Source organism: Mesoplodon mirus (genome assembly GCF_964341445.2).
Source record: "Mesoplodon mirus genome assembly, chromosome: 7".
Taxonomy (NCBI): Eukaryota; Metazoa; Chordata; class Mammalia; order Artiodactyla; family Ziphiidae; genus Mesoplodon; species Mesoplodon mirus.
Genome location: NC_138983.1, coordinates 55824639 through 55846835, shown reverse-complemented (window position 1 = coordinate 55846835; position 22197 = coordinate 55824639). Strand labels below are relative to the sequence as shown.

The window sequence follows — 22197 nt, the reverse complement described above, 5'->3', positions numbered from 1 at the left end:
CTGTGGCGAGCAATGCAACAAGCTCCCGATGGGGACCATTCACTGTGCCCAGGGAACTATGGCGCCCGCGGAGGGGCGGGGACCGCGTTCTTCCGGGCGCTTAGAGAAAGTTCCTGCAGGAGGCGACCTGGGAGCCAAGTTTTTAGATTGACTGAGGGTTAGCTGGGAAAAAAGGAACAAGATAGAGCATTAGAAGCACTGGGATAGTCACGCGTGTAAGAAAAATTTTGTTCAGGAAAGTGGTAATGGCTTATTCTGGCGAGTGTGGCAAAGTGCTTGGGATGGTGGAGGTGTCCTGGTCACTGCCCGCCCTATGCTTTCCACTCTGCCAACCCCTGAAGAGTGAAGGCAGCTTAACGCCTAACTCTGGAAATGGGATAATGACCCCGATGAGCTGACGTCCAACTCTGAGTTTGGAAGGAAAAGTAGGTGTTAGTGATGGGGCAAAGAGACCTTTAAGTGCAAAGGTTGGAAAGTATGACAGGGTTAGAGGTGTCCGGAAGAGGGACAGGTGGGAAAAGATTGAGGCCACATTGGGGAAAGATATGCTGAGTCATTGATACAAAATTTACACACAGCAATTGGAAACAATAATGCCTGAGCAATCAGTCACAAAGTCGACCTAACTTGTTCAGTGGATCATAAGGACAAGAAGGAACCGATCAAGGGCAGAATATGTGCTGAAGCTGGAGTGATCTGAGAAAACTCTACAAAAAGGTGGCATCTGTGTGTGACCGGGAAAATCAGCTAGGAGGGACTATGATCTTATAAATAAACAGATGAGATGAGTCTTTCCCAGGGTGATATCATGCCAAAAGACACATCCAGGCTAAAAACCCTGGAGAACCCTACTGCTGGATTACATCATCTCCTCAGTCTTCATGTTTAGGAAATAACCTTTTTGGCTTGCAGATCTGGCAAGATTAAAGCTGCAGGAGAATGGACAGTGAGGTACAGAGAGATGGAAGGATCTTGGATTTGATTGATGATGCTTGGTGAGAAGACAAGCTGCCTTATGAGGATGTTGCAATACCACTGAATGAGCTTCCTGAACCTGAACAGGACAATGGCGGCACCACAGAATGTTAAAAAACAAGAAATGAAGCGGACTGACTTACCCTTACAGTACCTCCATGAGAACATTCCCCCCATAGGAAACTGACACCTGGCTCCTTGTTCATTGACAGATTTTTTAAAATACACAGATACAAAATGTTTTCTTTCAGTCCCCTAATTTGAATCTTTGAGTGATAGATCAACACTCAAAAATGTACCACTAATTTTGTGGCCGCAAAATGCAAGGTGAAAATATTTAACCAGAATGAGAAGCTGATGGCGATTTCTTGGGAATGCAGAATATCTGGCCCTTTGAACCTAAAGTTCTTCATTGACTAGCTTGTGTTTGAACGTGATTCATTAAACATTTGCCTTTAACTCTGATTTTGCTTTACTGTTAGAGTTTAACACTTCCCAACTACTTATATGTGTCCTGTGACACAGGTGATTGAAGATATGAGAGGGAAAGGTGAAGAACCACAAAGCCAGGCATGAGAATTAACTTCTCATATACCCCTATTCTGAGAATCATCTGAGTGTGTGTGTGTGTAGTCTGTAGATGTAGTGGACATATAGGTAGGCCATTCACTGACTAGTGGGATTCCTAAGAATCCCCATGATATTTTCAAACTTTGGATAAATTTACAAATTAAAAGCTATCTTGACAGTTAACCTCTGCTCTCCCTACATCTTCCTTTGGTGCTGCTGGAAAGGCGAGATGGACCACTAGTTTTATCCAGTAACAGGACTTCTTATTTTCTCAAAGCCCTTTCAGATATAACTGAAGCACCATGGAGTCAGTATTTAGTTACACGTTTGTGTAAGAACTTGTATTTTGAAAAACACATTGAGGGACATTTATCTCCTAGAATTATTTGCCTCTGTTATGTGGTATCTCTCTTGTTCTCTCCCCAGATTGTAAACTCTGTGGGAAGAGGCCCTGACTTTCCCATCTGTATCCCTTATTGAAAAACTGGAAACACTGAATAACTGAAACCTCCCTTCAAAAAACAAAAAAGAATAAATCTTAAAAATTCTCATCACAAGAAAAAAAATTTTGTAACAGTGTAAGGGGATGGATGTTAACTAGACTTATTGTGGTCATCATTCCACAATGTATACAAATATCAAATCATTATGTTGTATACCTGAAACTAATATAATGTTACATGCCAATTATACTTCAATGAAAAGAAACAAACAAACAAATACACACACATAAAACTGGTCGGGGGTGATTCCCTAAGGAAAATCTGGATGCTACTATCAGAGGTAGTCTAAATGGCTATACAGGCTGAAGCAACAAGTATCCTCTATAGTAGGCCTTGGAAAACAGATATGATTTGGGCAGATAGGAGATTCACAGTTGAGCAGAAATGAGAAATGAGAAGAGGGGAGTAAGTGTGCCATGAGCACGGCTCACATACCTGGGCAGAGGGAGCAGGCATGTTCTGTGGAGTCCTAGAGAGAAGACCTGGGACCAAGCGGGCTTGGGGATGGGAGAGTCACAGGATCCAGATCTCTGCTCACTGGGAGTGTGGGACAGGCTGCCTCTGATGGGAATGGGCTTCTTATCTTGGGTGAGCAAGTAGAGCTTCCTTGTCAGAGTGGCTATCAGAGGAGCCTTCTAGATGGGCTCTGAAATCCCTTGCATCCCTCACGTCTGAAATTCTGTAGTCCAGAAATCATCAGCTTCCCCCATCCTGATCCCCACCCCTTCTCTCTCTTCTAAACTTCTAAGGGGAGTGCTACATCCTTCTCCCTGATATATTTATGGGGTGTCTGAAGACATTCTAAATTCTAATTCTGGCTCCTACTGCAAGTGTAGGACCTTGGGGGAACCACTTATCTTCTCTGGGGCTGTTTCTCCCTTAGCACAGGAAGGGGTGAGGCTGTCTGATCTCTGGGGCCTCTGCCAGCCCTGACCTTCTTGAGTGCCTGTCAAAGACTCAGCCTGACCCTGGGGAGCAACAGGACACACCACAGCTCTCAGGCCAACCTGGTGTGTTGGCTCTTCAGGGTCTCAAAAGCACTTTCACACTCATTGTCTCCTTTGGTCCTTTCACCTTCCTGTGTGGAGGGCAGAGTGGGAGTCAACAGGAGTGCTGTTTAATGTACAGCCTTTGGAGTCCAGACTTGAGTTCAAATCATGGATCTGCCTCTAACTAACCATATGAACTTGGGCAAATCTTCATCTGAGCCGGTTTCCTCTTCTCAGAATACAGTCAGCAATACAACTTTGTGGGTTTGTTATTTGCTGTGATGATTAAATAATGCCTGTAAAGTGCTTAGAACAGCCCTGGGCCCACGTGGCTTGGGCTGGAGAGGGGTGAGTGTGGTGGAATTCAGCTGAGCTGAGCTGAACAACAAAAACTCCTTGAAGGCACCCAGCATCTCACAAGGCATAGCATGTCCCCAGTCCAGCCTCTGACTGCAAATCAGGGCCATATCAGTCAGGGTTCTGGCAGGAAACAGATGGCACCCTGAAACTAGATACTTCGAAGAGAGCATGAAGGAGAGTTTAGGAAACTGACAAGGAATGGTGCAGCATGTCTGGCTAGCAACAGTGAGGAGGGAAAGCATTGCCAGGCTTGGAGGGCAAGGGTGGGATGGGTTTATTGGAGCCCAAGGAGGGCAGCCAGGCTGGGACTGTGACTTCATGTAGAGACTGCAACCAACCCATGCTGACCTAGCAGAGACAGAGCTGGGAAATGAATCCCTTCCTTTCCCTCCACTCCCTCCCCTCCCACCCTATGGTCTTCTACTGCTGACTCTTTTTGTACCAACCCAGATGGAAGCTCAAGAGCAAGGAGTCCCATGGTGGGTGGAGAAGGGTGGTGAGCATACAGAGGGGCAAATGGGAGGCTCAAGCAGAGGCAGTGGCAAGTCAGTCAGATGGGTGAGGTCCTCCGCATTCATTTTCAGGCTGCTCCAGGCAAGGGGTGGTAGGGAGGAGCAGGAGAAGTAAGGAATGTGGGAGGAGGCTGTGAGCCCAGGCTGTTCGCCCTAGAAAGGGGTAGGAGGACAATCTGCTGTGCTTCCAGTACCCACCTGCTCTCTTTCACCTCCAGGCCTTCGCCTATGCTGCTCTCTCTGCCTGGAACACCCTTCCTCCTGGGGCTGGCTAACTCACTCTGAGATGTTGCCTGCTCCTGGATCAATCTGTGCCTAAAGTCTATCCCCAGACTTCTTAGTTACGAGATCTAAGATACTGCTTTTCATTGCGTTTGAGCCAGGTTTTCTCTTTCTTACAACTTAGAAGTCACTTGAGCCTTTTCTGCCCCTCTTCCCTTTTTTTTTTTTTTTTTGGTACGCGGGCCTCTCACTGCTGTGGCCTCTCCCGTTGCGGAGCACAGGCTCCGGACGCGCAGGCTCAGCGGCCATGGCTCACGGGCCCAACCGCTCCGCGGCACGCGGGATCCTCCCGGACTGGGGCACGAACCCGTGTTCCCCGCACCGGCAGGCGGACTCTCAACCACTGCGCTACCAGGGAAGCCCCCTCTTCCCTTTTAAGAATAGTCACTTCTGTGTTCCCATAGTACCTATACAGACTTCTCTCATGGTACTTATAACAGGTTACTGTGAACAGTTTTTACTGGTGTGTCTCCTCCACCAAGCTGTGAGCTCCCTGAAGACAGGGACCAAGTCTGACCCATCTCTGTGTTCCCAGGGCCCAGCACAGGCTGACACACCTTGCACTGGCTGTTTTGCCAAAAGTCTGCTTTGGGTTTTAAGGTTCATTGGATTCGCTGGCAAAATAACCACTCGTCTCACACAAATAAACAGCTTCAATCAAATCTTTAATAGAAGGTGATTTAACTTAATTTCAATATACAACCATTAAAAGGAAAGGAATAAGAATATCAACAGAGTATATAACAGAGCATACATCACCGAATTGGGCCGACACCTACTTCCAGATCCAAGCAGCAGCTGGGAAGTCCCTTGCACAGCAATCTGGAGTCCCAATTGGGAAGGTCCCAGGCGGTGTGTTCACCCCACGGGTGAGATTGCAGAGTGCCGCCCAAAGGAGTCCTGCTTTTAACGCCAAGCTGCAAACTGATGATCATCAGCTTGCGTGAAGATGTGCAGCTCTGGCTGTTATTGCAAATGCTTTGATACTTTAGTTGTAAGTCTCAGAATGTTCGCTGATCCCCGAGAACTGGCCAGATTCCCAAGATTTGCTAGCACCGTTTCTGCTGACCTGCATGTAGTCTAGCAATTCGGCATGTAGCTCTTCCAGCGTCTTTTTTAGTCAAAGGCCTATTGTTGCCTCTGAAGCCTGAACAAGACTATTTCACTAGCTTCCCCAACACTGGCTGGACCACACCAGGCATGTTATCTTCAAGCAATACAGGTTAAGGCCATGTTAGCCAATTGGAACCTGTTGAGATGAGGGCAGTGGGGGCAGAGTCTGGAAGCCACATTTTATGAAGAACAGAAGAATCAGGAAAGTTTAACTTGAAGAAGAGCCTGCTCCTAGGATAGGATTCATTTGCTGACTCAACAGGCCATTTCTGGGCACCTCTGTGTGAGGCCCTGGGCTGGTCCTGAGAGGGCCATGGGTGATACAGCTATAGTCCCTGCCTGGGGAGCTCACAGTCTGGACGGGGTCAGACATGGAAATAAGTAACTACATCATAGGGGCCACTGCCACCTGAGGGGGATGCACGGTGTGGCGAGGGAAGACCTCTCAGAGGAGGACTTGCAGGAGGGCAGAATTATGACACTGTTGAGGGCAGGTTTCAGTTTGGGATGAGGAACAACTTTCTAACAATCAGAATTATGAAGAATGCTCCACATCTGGAGCTGTGTGAGCAGGGCTGGGATGACCACTTCACAGACTGGATACTGATGTCTGTCAACAAAAGGACCAAAGTAGAGGCTACAGGGAATTCCTCATAATAACAGTCATTGAACCACTGTTTCCTTTCACATGCTAGAATACAAACAAACAAAACCAAGAAACAGTCTCTGGCTTAGAAAAGCTCACAGTTTAGGTAAATTGAAAAAATGTAACACTATAGCCTTATACCAGTGTCTCTTGAACTTGAATGATGTATGAACCCCTTTTAAAGGAAAAAAATCATTGAGGTACTCAGTGCTGATAATCTAAATATGTTCAAATTTAAACTCAGTTTAAACTCCAATGCAACTGTAAAAGCAAATCTTTTACATAGTATTTATTCAATACAAATTTTAATGAAAATGAACAAAACTAAAAAACTAATAAAATGCTAATAACACTAATGCTACCGGACATGTTGAGTTCTTTTGCACTCAGCCTGCCAGGTCTACAGACGTATTCCAGCTGGTAAGTGAAGAAGGAATGATAGAATCCGAGTATCACATCTTTCAAACCCTTAATAAAATAATGAATCTAGGGCATAGTCATCACAAAAAAAAAAGAGGAAAAAATAAAACCCCAAAACAGATACTACATGCTACTTGATGTAAGAACACACCATCACCTACAAAGCAGATGTGCTAAAAAAAATCATACCTGAATCATGTCAATTGTCAGGATCTACTTTTTAACCTTCAGGAAACACAGGAGAAAAAGATAAAAAAGATGGCGGGGTGAAAAGAGACATTTATGAGACCTATGAGACCTATGAACCAAATTCAGTGTGTAGACCTTGTTTGAATCCTGGTTTGAACAAACCAACTACAGGAAGGAAGGAGGGACGGAGGGAGGGAGGGAGCGGGGGAGGAGGGAGAAAGAAAGAAATCTGAATATTAACTGAATATTTGTTGATACTGAATAAGTATTTATATGTGTTAATGATATACTGTGGTTATGTTTTTTTTTAAAGAGTCTTTATCTTTTGGGAATACATACTGAAATATTTATGCATGAAATAATATGGTACCTGTGATTTGCTTCACAACAATCCAGGGAGGAGGCAGGAAATGGGCACTGGTTTAGATAAACTAAGAATGGCCATGAGTTGATTGTTTTACCTGCGTGATGGGTACATGGGGTTCATGGGGTTTGTTGTATGTTTGAAAGATTTTATAATAAAAAGCTTTAAAGATGAAGAAAAATCTAAGATGCTACAACATTTAAAATTCAGGCATTGTGCATTGCCGATGGGAATATAAATCGGTATGTTTTATGAAAGGCAATATGACAACATCTATTAAAATAAAAATGCACATATCCTTTGACTCAGAAAATCACTTCTAGAAACGCAAACTCTGTGCTCACCATGTGTGATACAATATGCAGACACAGACACACATGCACATTTATACAGGGATCATCATTGCAGCCCTATTTGTAAAAGAAAAAGATTAGTAATAACCTAAACATCCTCCATAGGGGGCTAGCTAAATAAGTCATGGTAAATCCACTGAATGGAATACTCCACAGCTGTTTCGAAAAATGAGGATGATTCCATAGCCGTTTTTAAAAATGAGATGTTCTTTATATACTGACCTGAAACAATCTTACAAAGTGCAGGGATGTTTGTATAGTATGCTACTATATGAAAAAGAATGTACACATGTAAGCATGTATGCTTATATATATATATATATATATATATATAATATCTATGAAGAATATAAATAAGACATTTACCATCATTTAGGCCTCCAGGAAAGGGACTGGGTTTACAGGGGAAAGGGATAGGAATAAGCCTTACATTTCAATGGTAGCATTTTGTACCTTTTAAATTTTTTTCCATGTATATGCATTGCCTATATTTTTTTAAAAGATCTAAGTTTTAAAAGAAAAAAACAAGATTAAGGGCTTCCCTGGTGGCGCAGTGGTTGAGAGTCCGCCTGCCGATGCAGGGGACGAGGGTTCGTGCCCCGGTCCGGGAGGATCCCACGTGCCACGGAGCAGCTGGGCCCGTGAGCCATGGCCGCTGGGCCTGTGCGTCTGGAGCCTGTGCTCCACAACGGGAGAGGCCACAGCAGTGAGAGGCCCACGTACCGAAAAAAACAAACAAACAAACAAAAATCAAGATTAAGATGTTAAAAATATAAAGACTATCTAGCAATGTGGGAAAATCTTTGTAATACTATGGTTTAAAATAGTATACATTTTATCCACATAATAATTCATAATAGAATTATAAAACAGAATAGAATAATAAAAGATGTCTGCTCATAATCAAGTGCTGGAAACACACAAATGAATGTGTTTTTAGGTGGGAGTGCAAGTGTTGTTGTTTGCTAAAACTTTATAGTTATTATAATATGGTTTGATAATAGGTAAGGTAAATTATGATTTAGTGAAAAAATTAGATTTTGATTGCAAATATCTGATTTCCATGAAGGTTTTCAGTCAGAGGCTTTTTTCATGAAGCTAGGTGCACCTGGTCACACTGCCAGAGCAGGTTCTGTTTGGTTTCCTGCCAGCCTTGTTGAGGAACAAGATGCTGGGCCAGTCACTGCAGTTGGTCACGTCCTCACACTTAGCACTCATTCACCAGACCTTGGACAATTTGTTTATTTATGAGGAAAAGACTTCTCATAAACAAGAAGAGGCTTTCTGGAGGTGGAAAAGCCAGCGTGTTAACTATCCTCCTTCATACACTCAGCTTCCTTCCTTGAGGAAGGGCCCCAGTGGGAAAGCGTAGGTGGGCTCTGTCCAGAAAGGAAGGAGTCAGGAACCCACAGCAGTGGCCTGAGCCAATTCCACACGTCCGGCCTCAGCCTAACTCTGGCCTTCTGCCCTGTGTCCTCCTCAGCTGTCGACCCACCTGTTCTTGGAGGCATGTCTCCTCCAGGATACCTGCCCTGCTCACTCTTCAGAGGCAGCTGTGGAAGAGTGGGAAAGAGCCCAGATTAGGAGCCAGGGACTGACTCTGCCCCTAACTAAGTGCATGACCTCAAATAAGTCACTTAGCCTCCCAAGCCTCAGTTTTTTCATCCATAAAATAAGCCTACCTATCTTGCTGTGCTGCCAGAAGAGTGAATGAGATCGTCGTGTTGTCTCATTCTGGGTCCCACACTATGTCTCTGCCTAGACTGCTTCTCAGTTTCCTTGGCCTGCTCCTCCTTGGCCCGTGCCTCACATGTATCAGTCCTCTGCCCTCCCCTTCTCTTTGGGCTCCCAGACCTAAACCATCGTTCATCACAGCCATGCTCCAGATCCAAACACCCAACTGGCCCTCTCCACCTACATCTTCCACAAGTATCTCAAACCTGATTTACCTAAAACTGAACTCATTATCATTCTCTCCAAACTTGGTCATTATCCAGAGTTCTCTATCCCAGCAATACCTCTAGCATCCACCCACTTGCTCAAGCCAGAAACCTGGGGATTTTCCTTGACTCTCCTCCAACATTCATGGATAACAGCAGCAGTAGCCATCTTCCACTACATGGCCTGGGAAACAGAGAAAGCTGGACTGAAGTAAGATAGAATGAAGCAAACACACCAAGAATCACGGCAGAGAACAGGAGAGAAAAGACCATGTGGGTTCCTAAAGGGCTACACGCTCTGGTTCTGTTCTGGAGCCCAGCTGCAGCCCCACCCTTGGATTTTATGAGACCCCCCTCAGTACCTTTTCCAATAACCCTCCCATTGTGGGGTTTGCTTGTTTGTTTTTGCTTTAGTTTGAGTTGGGTTTCTACACTTGCAAATACAAGAGTCCTAATTAATATAAACATATTTTATCCATCAGCATAAGCTAGTTATGCTGTGGTAATGAACAACCCTCACATCTTGGTGGCTGAACTCCACCACATGTCCATCAGCAGCAGGGAGCTCTGCTCATTGCAGTCCCTCAGGAAGCAACCACCATCTTGAATGTTGTTGGTTACTGTTCCACAGAGCCAGGACTGGAACTAGAGTTGCCTGACTTCCCATTCAAGGCTCTTTCTACTCTAACTGCCTGTGGTAGTCAGTCTCCAAGATGGCCCTTAATGATCCTCACCTCCTATCACCCTCATGCAGTCCCTTCCATACTGAATAGGGCTCACATATTAAGAGACTGCGGAAATGACTGTGTGACTTCCAATGCTGGGTCATAAAAGACATTGCGGCTTCCACCTTGTCTCTTTCTGGCATCACTTGCTCTGGGGGAAGCCAGTTGCCAGGTCATGAGAACATTCAAGCAGCCCTGTGGAATGATGAGTAACTAAGGTGAGGAATTAAGGCCTCCTTTTAACAACTACTACCAACCAAGCATGTGAGTGAATCATCTTGGAAGCTGATTCTCCAGCCCCAGTCAAATCTTCAGATGAGAGCTGCCCCAGCTGACATCTTGATTGCACCTGAGAGACCCTGACCAGAACCACCCAACTAAGCTTCTCCCGAATTCCTGACCCACAATATACGAGATAATAAATGTTTATTCTTTTAAGTCATTAAGTTTTGGGGTAATTTGTTACACAGCAATAGATAATTACTATAGAACCTTACAAACAGAGATCTCATATAAGAAAAACTTACTTCTATCTTTGGCATTTGTACAGTGTGAGAAATTATTCTTCTCTTTCCCCTAGCCTCTGGCCTAGCTCAGGTTACCTAACTAAAAATAGCTATCAGGCTTGAGGAATCCAACCCAGGAACACATAATCCCATTTTATTCTTTAAAGACGCCTTTCCCTTTCCCTTTTATTGCAGAAAGCACCCAGGTCTCTTGAGAATGAAAAAGCACCACATCACATCACCTTCACCTGGATGATCCAGAGAAATGATTCTTACAAAAATCAAAGGAACTGGAGCCCAGGCTTCCCCAGTTAAATACAGTATTGAGGAAATAATAAATATTTGAGAAATGACACTCTATGATATCTGAGTTTTTCTAAGCTGAGAAGATGGTGTCAACAGTAGTGCTAATGCCTTATATTTATACAACATGCTTTTCATAATGTTTTCACATCTATATCTGAGGTAGGTGGGGAAGATGTAAATAAACCAGGATACATATGGAACCAATGGCTCAGAGCTCATGATCTGCCCATAGTCTCATGGCGTGTGAATGACAGGGCTGGGTCTAGAATCTGGGTTTCAGTGACTCCAAGTCAGGTGTGGTGCTTTCCAAGGCAGGACTTCCAGGCTGTGATAATATAAATGCCCTTCAGCTGGGGCTGTCCTCTGAGATCAATGTGCACTTGTAGGTCTCTTTAAAGGCCTCAAGGAAACGTGGTATTACTTCATCCACAGTGACATGCCTCTGGAGCTCCTTACTCAGGGAAGTGACACCTGTCCCAACCAGCCCACAGGGCACAATGTGCTCAAACCACGTAAGGTCCGTAGAACAGTTCAGCGCCAGGCCGTGAGATGTAATGTGCTTTCCACAGCGGACTCCTGCAAGGCAAACCAATGGGTCTTAGAATAGGTACCCTCCCTCCCCAGGCTTCATGATCCCCCTCAGTGTGATGAGGAAACTGGACTAGACCACTGACTTTCCAACTTCGTTTCTAGAGCACCCAAGGGGCTGTGCACAGATCAGGGGAGGGGGACAAAATGGGAGGAGAGGTGTGTCGCTCCACAGTAGCTGCACTTATTATGGAGATTACAGAAAATGTCCTTTAACAAAAAGATTCCTCCGTTGCTTAAAAAAAAGTTCGAAAACACTATTTCACCCTTATTGTCCTGATACTGTGAAGTACCCTGGCAATTCACTTCCCGTGTGTCTCCACTGGTAAAAATGAGTGTTAAACGAGTTGGCCCTTCTGGTTCTGAATATTTCAGTAAAGAGGGTTAAAAACTTTGTTTTGTTTGTTGTTTATTTGTTTTTACATGTAATGAGATATTTATTAAGCCTTAAAAAGGAAGAAAATCCTGACACACACTACAACATAGATGAACCTTGAGAACATTATGCTAAGTGAAATAATCCAGTCACAAAAAGACAACTACTGTATGATTGCACTTAAATGAGTTACCTAGAGAAGTCAAATTCATACATATAAAAGTAGAATGGAGGTTGTCAGGAGCTAGGGGGAAGGTGAAATGGAGAGTTGTTTAAAAGTGGAGTTTAAATTTTGAGAGATGAAAAGAGTTCTGGAGACTGGTTGCATAACAATGTGGAAGCACTTAACACTACTGAACTGTACACTTTAAAATGGTTAAGATGGTACATTTTATATTATGTGTATTTTACCACAATTTTTTTTAAAAAAGGGGGGAAAAATCATTCAGAGGAAGAAAGATACATTACATCCAGGACTAGTTCTGATTCAAAGCCCGCGCTAGATACACCTCCTCCCAGCCGGAGCTCTGCCCTCACCACCATTGGTCCGGCCCCGCCAGGCCCCGCCCCGAGGCGCTCACCGATTGCGCAGATCTTGCGCTCGCCCAGCCAGACGCCGGTGTAGGGTGGGGGCCGCGCGCGGGCTCCTGGTAGGCCCTGGAGCTCGCACAGGCGCACGGCGCACGCCTCCAGCGCCGCCACGTGGGCGCGCAGGCGTAGGCCAAGGGGTCGCAGGTCGAGTACGGGGTGGCAGAGCAGCTGGCCCGGGCCGTGGAAGGTGGCTAGGCCGCCGCGGCCAGTGGCGCGCACCTCGGCACCCAAGGCCCGCAGCCGCGTCGCCTCCTCGGACGTCAGGCCGCCGCGCAGCCCGGCGGTGTACACGGGCCCCGCGGGCTCGCAGAGCAGGAGCGCGCCCGCCTCGGTCCCTGGCTCGGCCTGCAGCCGCCGCAGCCAGCGCTCCTGCAGCGCCAGCAGCTCAGCATACGGCACCTGACTCAGCCGCAGCAGCCGTACAGCCGGTTGCCGCATTGCACGGGCCGCGTCGTCTGCGGGGCCCCGCCTCCTGCCTGGGCCTGGGGGCGTGCTGGGAGGGGCGGGGACTCGGGGACTTGTCCGGAGTCTCCGCCCCCAAATGCTTGTTACTGGCTGTTGAGAGACTGGATGATACCTAGGGCAAGGTGTGTCTCTTTTCATTCGTTCATTCCAACAACCAGTATTTAGGGCCTGCTTGTGTTCTGCAGGCGCTGCCCTAGGTGCTTGATACAGTAGTGTACATTGTATGGAAAAAGAAAAAGGTCTGTGTCCTGGGAAGCTTACATTCTTATAGCAGGCAATAAGCAAGTATTAAAGCATTAAATAAATAAGGTTATTTCAAATACTGATAACTGCTATGAAAAGAAAAGTAAAATAGGGTAATACGTGTCCTGAGTGGAGTTCCCCGAGGAAGAGGGAGATTAACATGCAGAAGCTTTATTGGGGTGGGGATGGGGTGAAGGTACTTTCAAGGCCAAGCCTGTAAGGTAGTGATGGAAGCAGGATTAGGCAGGAGGAGAGGTTGAATTGTGAAACTATCTAAGCAGAAGCCTCACCCAATCCCAAAGAATGCTCTGAGCCTGGGATGACCTTTCAGAATTATTCCAAATTAAAGAAGGGGGCCAGAAATTTATGTCCTTGCATTGACCAGTGATGGAGGCTGTATGTGGACAGGTCCTGTAACTTTTTTTTTTTTGCGGTACGCGGGCCTCTCACTGTTGTGGCCTCTCCTGTTGCGGAGCACAGGCTCCGGACGCGCAGGCTCAGCGGCCATGGCTCACGGGCCCAGCCGCTCTGCGGTATGTGAGATCTTCCCGGACCGGGGCACGAACCCGTGTACCCTGCATCGGCAGGCGGACTCTCAACCACTGCGCCACCAGGGAAGCCCCAGGTCCTGTAACTTTTGGCAAGGCTGTTTCCTTTGGAGGAGGGCAATTCCCAGAGAGAAATTGAGTCATGAGCAACTTACTCCCAGAAGCTGGGGGAATGACTGACTAGATCCTGAGGATGGATCTGGATCACAGCATCCATTATGTTGTATTGGAGTGTGATTTAAACAAATTAAATTCATTTAATAAACTTTTACTGCGTACCAACTATGTATTTGGCCCATTGCTATGTGAAGAGGTTACACAAGACTATCCTACCCCTGTATTCCTAATAGCACACAGAACCCAGTTTTTCTGTCCTCAATCTATCCTCTGAATGTGTCTTCTAAGCTGCAACCAAGGATTGTTTAATTGAAAAGAAGAAAGCAGAGAAGTATAGAGAATAATGTAACAAATTACTGTTTACCCACCATCCAGGCTTATCAAATTTTAATATTTTATTACTTTTGCTCAGATCTTTTTTTCATTTTAGAAACTAATAACATTGATCACTCCCATAGGTACCTGAAAGACATTTCATAAATGTAGACATAAAATCCTAAGCAAATATTAGCAAATTTATCCAGCAATAAAGTATTGCTTATCCCAGGAATGCAAAATTGGCTTAACATTCTAAAACCAAACAATATAATTTTCACCGAAAAGGAGAAAAACCATGAGATTATTTTCAATAAATGCATAAAAAGCAGTTGGTAAAAATCAACACCTACTCTAACTAAAATTCTCATCAAACTAGGAAGAGAAGAGAAATTCTCCAATCTGATGAAGTGTATTGCATCAATCAAGATTTAGATGACAGAGAAACCACACAGGTAATATTTTAATTAAATTTTTTATTTTGAGAAAATGGTAGACTCATATGCAATTGTAAAGAATAATACAGAGAGATCCTGTGTACCCTTTACCCAGATTCCCTCAAAGGTAATGTCTTGCCAATGTCACAGTTGGGATATGGACATCGATACAGTCAAGATACAGAACATTTCGATCACCATGAGGATCTCTTATGTTGCTCTCTTATATCTACACCACTACTTAACTCCCAGCAAACAATTATCTGTGTTATATAAATAGCATCGTACGGTATGTAAACTTTGGGAACTGGCTTTTTTTTTTTCCACTCAGCATAATTTTCTAGAGACTCATCTGGGTTGTTGCATGTATCAGTATTCATTTCTTTTTATTGATGAGTAGTATTCCATGATATGGATGTACCATAGCTTGTTTTACCACTCATCCATTGAAGAATAACTAGGTTATTTCCAGTTTTCAGATATTCTGAATAAAGCTGCTACAAATATTCATGTAAAAGTTTTTAATGTGAACATAAGTTTTCATTTCTCTGGAATAAGTGCCCAAGAGTGTAATTACTGGATCACATGGTAGCTGCATGTTTAGTTTTTCAAGAAACTGCCAAACTGCTCTCCAGAGTAGCTGTACCATTTTACATTCTCACCAGCAATATATATATGAATGATGTAGTTTCTCTGCATCCTTGCCAACATTTGCTTTACCACTATTTTTTATTTTAGACACTCTGATAGGTGTATAGTGGTATTTCATTGTGATTTTAATTTGTATTTCCCTAAAGGCTAATGGTGTTGAACATCTTATCATGTGCTTGTTTTCCATCTGTATATCCTCTTTAATGAAATATCTGTTCATGCTTTATGCCCATTTTCTAATTGATTGTCTTTTTTTTTTTTTTTTTTTTTGCGGTATGCGGGCCTCTCACTGTTGTGGCCTCTCCCGTTGCGGAGCACAGGCTCCAGACGCGCAGGCTCAGCGGCCATGGCTCACGGGCCCAGCTGCTCCACAGCATGTGGGATCCTCCCGGACCGGGGCACGAACCCGTGTCCCCTGCATCGGCAGGCAGACTCCCAACCACTGCGCCACCAGGGGAAGCCCCTCTGTCTTTTAATTAGTGTATTTAGACCATTTAGGTTAAGGTAATTATTGATATATTAAGGCTGAAGCCTGAACCTTTTTTTGTTTTTGTTTGTTCTCTCTGTTTATTATTTCTGTTTTCTTTTTCCCATCTTCCTGTGCTTAATATCATTAATCATATGGAAATGTAAATTAAAACCACAATGAAATGTCATTACACAATCACAAGAATGGCTAAAAATTAAGAAGACTGAATACATCAAGTGTTGGCAAGGTTGCAGAGCAACCAGAACTCTCACATATTGCTGGTTGTAGTGTTAAATGGCATAAACACTTTTGACAAAGGACTAGCATTTTTCATGATATTAAATATACACCTATCCTATGACCCAGTTTTAATCCTAAGAATTTATCCATGATAAATGGAAACATTTATACCACAAAAAGATTTGTACAACAAAGTCCACTGCAACTTTATTTACAATACTTCCAAATTGGAAACAGCCCAGGTGCCTATCAGTAAGAGAACTGATATACCGTGATATATTCATACAATGGAATACTTCTCAGCAATTAAATGGACAAACTATCTTCCATGAGTAGCGTAGGGTGCGGCTCACAGGAGTCTCAAGTACTATGACTATGCTAAGTGCTTCATGCAGTTTATCTTATTTAATCCTTCCAGCCCTAAGGGGTAATCATCATTATTATTGCTAAGTGCCTTGCATATATTTTCTTATTTGATCCTGTACAACCCTATGAGGCAGTATTCTGACACTAGCAGCTGATATACTGAAATACAATTTAATTCCAATGCTAACCACCCAGAGTTAGCAGCAGACTCCACAGGTTCAAGAGCATACTTCCCGGGACTTCTCTGATGGCGCAGTGGTTAAGAATCCACCTGCCAATACAGGGGACACAGGTTTGAGCCCTGGTCTGGGAAGATCCCACATGCTGAGGCACAACTAAGCCCGTGCGCCACAGCTACTGAGCCTGTGCTCTAGAGCCCACATGCCACAACTACTGAAGCCCGCTTGTGTAGAGGCTGTGCTCCACAGCAAGAGAAGCCACCACAATGAGAAGCCCGTGCACCACAACGAAGAGTAGCCTCCGCTCTCGGCAACTAGAGAAAGCCCATGCACAGCAACAAAGACCCAAGGCAGCCAAAAATAACTAAATAAATAATTAATTAATTTTTAAAAAAAGAGCATACTTCCCAACAAGACTGTCCTCACTTCAGATGCCAGTTGCACTTTTGAGGGTTCCCCAGCCACCAGCATTTCTGACCAAATGGCTACAATTTCTGGGGTTCCCGTGACCCCCTTGGGTTCAATGATTTGCTAGAACAACTCACAGAACTCAGAAAAGCATTATACTTATGATTACAGTTTTATTATAAAGGATACAAATCAGTTTCAGTTAAATGAAGAGACACACAGGGTGGGGTCTGTGAGAGTTCTGTATGTAGAGCTTTCATGACCTCTCCTCATGGAATCAGGATATGTCACCCTCCAGGAACACTGATGTGTTCATCATCTAGGAAGCTCTACTGGGCTATGGTGTCCAGAGTTTTTATTGGATTTTCATTACAAAGGTATGATTGATTGAAGCATTGGTCACATGCTTGAACTCAATCTCCAGTTCTTCCCCTTGTCCCTAGAGATCAGGTTGGCTCAGAGTCCCAACCCTCTAACCACATCATTGGTCTTTATGATGACCAGCCCCCATCCTGAGTCATCCTATCTCTTAGCAGAAACTCAGATTTATGATCCAAAGAGCTCATGATAACAAAGATACTCCTATTACTTTGGAAATTCCAAGGGTTGAAATTCACCTTCCCAGTAATCAGGGACAGAGGCCAGTCAAATTCTTTATTACATAAGAGATGGGCATTATTATTGCCCCCATTTTACAGATAAATAGAGACCTACAGAGGTTGCTCAAAGTCACACACCTAGTAAGTAGCAAAACCAGGACTCAAACCTAGGTATATCTGACCACAATCTTGATACTCCTCCACTATATATATTGTCTGAAAGTAAATGCTCACTATTTCCTGAATGAATAAATTACTAGGAAAATATCAAAAATGATTCTGAAATTTCTAGCTTGGGGGACTGAAAATGATCAAGGCCTTTCTAAGAACTTCATTGGTCTTCCATACACATATTTTTTAGGTCCTATCCTATATTAAAATGTTTCTATATCCCATGTAAAATATTGTTTCTTTGCTGAAAATATTTTAAAGGATTTTTAAATTTTTACTTTGAAATCATTTGCTATGTCTACTTAAATTATGACAAGATTTGATTTCTTGTCAGTCACAGCCCATACATGGAATGTTTGCAAAGTGAGAAAATCAAACTTAGAAATTTTGTTTTGTTTTGTTGTTTGTTTTTTATTTTTGGCCGTGCCACGCGGCTTGCAGGATCTTAGTTCCCTGACCAGGGATCCAACCCACACCCTCGGGAGTGAAAGCACAGAGTCCTAACCACTGGACCGCCAGGGAATTCCCTACAAATTATTTTTAAATGTAATCAAATGTTTATGAATACCAACTCCAGCTCTTGCCTGAAGGTCTGCATCTCAGCCAGGGGCAGGGCTGCTGCATTGCACAATGGCAGGGAGCATTCTCATAGACTGCAATGCAAATGTGCCCCCTGGAGTTGTCCAATGCAATAACCCTGGCCAGTGAGTCAGGGGAAAGATGAAGAGCCCCCATCCACTGCACAACCAGAAGTAGCAGGTATCAAGTGTACTCACTACTTCTCATGTCCAGAATTTAGTCACATGACCACATCCGGCTTCAAGAGATGCTGGGAAGTGTATCTTGCTGGGTGATCTTGTGCCTGGTTAAAATTCAGGTGATCTATTAATAAAGGAGGGAGGGCATATGTGGCAGTCACTATCACAATTAAATTGAACAGCTAATGAAGCTGTTATAAATTTACATTGGTAGACGTTTGTCTAAATATTTATTGATTTTGATTTTATCATTTTCTTTTGGTATTCTGGATTCTGTAAAAAAAAAAAAAAAAAAGGGAGGAGGTAGTCTGAAACTTTTCTCTAGGCCCTTGAAAATCTTGTCAGTACCAGATGCTGAGCCTGTGAGGCCCAGTGGATACAAGGTCTATGAGGATGATGAGTCCACTAACCAAAAGAGGGAACCCAGAGGGGGTGTGATCTCTCTCGGCTCCAGCACCCCCCTAGACAAGAAGGTAGCCCCTCAAAGGGTGTGTGCCCAGATTCCGTATGCAGTTTGTGCGGCTAACGGAGTACAGACATTTAAACATTAAATATCAACTAATCCTTATGTAGTTGATTAGTCCACAACTAATCCTTATGTAGGGGAATAGTCCACAGAGGTGGGGAAGGAGGAAGTGAGAACTGGAGTGGGGACAGGAAATAACAACCAAAATGAGGCTCAGGGCCAAGAAATTAGGAAGGAGACAAAATAGCTGGACAGACTGGGTTTCAGAGCAGATTACAAAAGTCTCTGTGAGTCATCAATGGCAGTGCTGTTGTTTAAAAATAAACATAACATTTAGATAGCTCCAGGCTCTGAGGGAAAAACAGAGGTTGGATTGCTTAAGGCCCTGTCCCAGGGTGCCTACAGTCTATAAGTAAATATGTATGAGGTGGGATCCCTGGATCCCACCTAGCCTAGAGCCTGGCACAAAGTAAGTTCTTAGTAAATATTTGTAGAATGAATGAATGATTTGTTAAATAAATAACTAGCTGTGTGTCCTTGAACTGGGACCTTTTACCAGGGGTCTCAACCATAAAAGGAAACACTGGGTCACTGTGGCCTTCAGGTCCCTAGTGACCCCAAATTTTCTGGACAGGAGGACTGATATTTGGCTACCATCACCTGAAAAAGTGTGCATCCCATAGCATGCTGCATCAAATCTAAACTCAACCCACAAGGTTCAGCTCAAAGACTGCCTCCTCCACAATGCCTCCCTACCCCTTCCCTCAACAAATTGTACCTCTTCTAGTACATAGTCTACCCAGGTTACTGTGTGTTGGGTTCATCATCCCCCTCACTTGACCTGTGACCTGAGAATACAGAGTAAAGCTAATACTTATGTTGTACTTACCATGTGTCAGGCACTCTGAAAGCTTTAAAATCATCAATGTGCTTAATATCTTAACAACCATGAAGTAGGTACTATTTTTCCCTCAGTTCACAGATGAAAACTAGAGGCACAGAGTGAGTAATTTGTTTACCATTAGGCTGCTAGTAAGTGTCAGAGACAGGATTCAAATCTGGGTAGTCAGGGTCCAGAATCCTTGTCCTTAACCAGCACTCGGTCTTATTCCTCTTTAAACACCCCATAGCAAAAATCTCAGTTTGGCACATAGTAGGTACTCAGTAAAAATGTCTATTGAATAAATAAATAAAAGCAGTAAACTGAGAAGCTGGGTATTAGAAGGGTATGCGGTTCCCCTGAGTATCCATCTGCTTACTGAGCCCCAGTCTTTCTCCAACATATGGGCTTAGTATGTGGTTCAGTACATCCACCTATCCACTTATCATTCATCCATCCATCCATCCATCCACCCATTCACCCATCTCTCCATCCATTCAATGAGTAGTTACTGTCCTACCCCACCCCACAATGGGGGCCAGTGATACGAAAATGAATTGGCACAGTAGTGACAAATATGTCCATAGACAGTGGCAGTACAGCATGACAGGAGCTACACAAAAGAGGGCACCACTAATTCTGCCTGGATGGAGTCAGGGACTTACGGACTTACTGAAGGGCATTTAGGGAAAGAAACATGACTGGAGCTCAGGGCTTCTGACTACCAGCCTGTGTACTTTCCTTTACACTAGGGGCTCTGAAGTCCATTTTTAGTAATGGAAACTTTCCAAAAATCGTATACAGATTCCCATTACATAAAGCAGAAAGCCTCTGCTTCTTGGTTTCTCCCTCGCTGTCTCAGCCTTTAAGTCACTTTTTGTTTTTTTAAATCACTAGCTCTCAACAGTGGAAGTTGGTCCAGTGAGATCTTAAGCCCATGCATAGATGGCAGCTGCTTCCCTCTAGCCTGTTTCCACCTATTTCACCTTCCACACTGCAGCCAGAGACCTTTCAAAAACGCAGACCCATCTGTGCCACCCTTCAGTTTAAAAACATCCATTCATCTGTTTGGCCAACAATACTTACTAAGTGCTTTCACTGTACAAGGTAAGAATGCCAAGAACAGAACAGATAGTCCCTGCCTGCTTTCGGGGGGTGGGGGTGGGTGAGGGAGACAAGAAACCTGTGGGCAATTACTCAAATCGCTAAATAAGATGTGCTGATCAAGAATAAATCCGGCGGCTTCCCTGGTGGTGCAGTGGTTGAGAGTCCGCCTGCCAATGCAGGGGACACGGGTTCGTGCCCCGGTCCGGGAAGATCCCACATGCCGCGGAGCGGCTGGGCCCGTGAGCCATGGCCGCTGAGCCTGGTCCGGAGCCTGTGCTCCGCAAGGGGAGAGGCCACAACAGTGAGAGGCCCGCGTACCGCAAAAAATAATAATGATGCCACTGAACTGGTTACTTTTAAAAATGGCTAAAATGATACATTTTATGTTATGTATACTTTACAGTAAAAATAAATACATAAATAATATCCCGAGTAAAAGAAGCCAGATACACACAAAGAGCATGGTCCCAGGTACCCAGTGGGTGATCTGTGTGTCTGAGCTTCTTTCTTCCTTCCTTCTGGATTTCTTTTCACCTGGGTTCCAGGGCCACGGCCAAGAGGCAGGATGAGGGAGTGCATGACGGGAGGGAGGGAGGAAGTGATTAAACGTTGAACAAGGATCTGGTGGTTGTGAGGTCAAAGCCAGGACGGCCCATTGGGAAGGCCAGGCATGAGGAGGTGGGATGCCTCCCTGCCTGGAAGGAAGAGGGTATCCGGAGGTCAGGGATGACACTAGTGTTTTTGGCCCTGGGAGAAAAGTGAGATATCTAAATTAAGGAGGAAAGGCGGGTGGGAATTGCAGGATGTCCATATTGGCCTATGTGGCAAAAATAAATGCTTTTGGAAGTAAATACGTACGTAAACAGAAGAGTACAGATTTTTTTTAAGCCTCCAAATCCACCTTCTTGCTCCACTTTACCAAGGACAAGGGCAGCATAATAAGCTGAGAAGGGAAACAAAGATATTTCTAGATTCCAGCTGCTATGGGGAAATTACAAATGAGGTCTGACGCTATGTTTGTTTCTTTTTCATTAGGAAAAAATACCTTGCCTGACATGGGCACCCTGCCACCGTTGGGAGAACCGTGAGAATCCAGTTTGTTCCCAAAACACTGCCACTGGGAGGTGAGGTCACAAGGTAATATGGTTTTCCCCCATGGCAGCCCAAACCAAAAATAAATCAATGAATAAATGATAAATAAATAATGTCCTGGGAGAAACACTGAAATAGGAATCAGAGCACATGGCCTCTGGTCTGATGCTTTCATATCCTAGCTGGGTGCCCTGGGGCAAATCATTTCCCCTCTCTGCACTTCAGTTGTAGGGCACGTCTATCGCTAATATTCTATGGGTCTAGAATATACTTTTTTCACGTCCTTAAAGAGAACAATGATGACAGTTGGAGAGAGGAAAAAATGCTGAGCTGAATGGTGGAGCTGAATATCCCAGAGCTAGAAGAGAGTTCGCCTAG

The 22197-nt window shown here is 44.3% G+C and overlaps 1 protein-coding gene and 1 long non-coding RNA gene across 5 annotated transcripts in view; one reads left to right on the top strand and one right to left on the bottom strand.

The window, feature by feature from the left end:
- The window catches only part of LOC309807316, a 92644-nt gene extending 70783 nt beyond the window's left edge, over nt 1-21861 (top strand). The window contains exons 3-4 of one of the 4 annotated variants that reach the window (XR_014294553.1): nt 14376-14451; nt 14549-14591. This is a non-coding gene — a long non-coding RNA (uncharacterized lncRNA). Of the gene's footprint in view, nt 1-912; nt 1476-10642; nt 10718-14375; nt 14452-14548; nt 14592-21762 lie in introns of those variants that run through there. The other 3 variants (XR_014294552.1, XR_014294554.1, XR_014294555.1) reach the window with 3 other exon arrangements.
- LIPT2 (lipoyl(octanoyl) transferase 2) lies at nt 8220-12746 on the bottom strand (the record flags this gene model as incomplete). Its single annotated transcript, XM_082626715.1, has 2 exons — nt 8220-11329; nt 12299-12746. 2 exons carry the CDS (start codon nt 12744-12746, stop codon nt 11100-11102), a joined length of 678 nt encoding a protein of 225 aa, XP_082482841.1. The 3' UTR covers nt 8220-11099.
- Nucleotides 21862-22197: the final 336 nt, after the last annotated feature.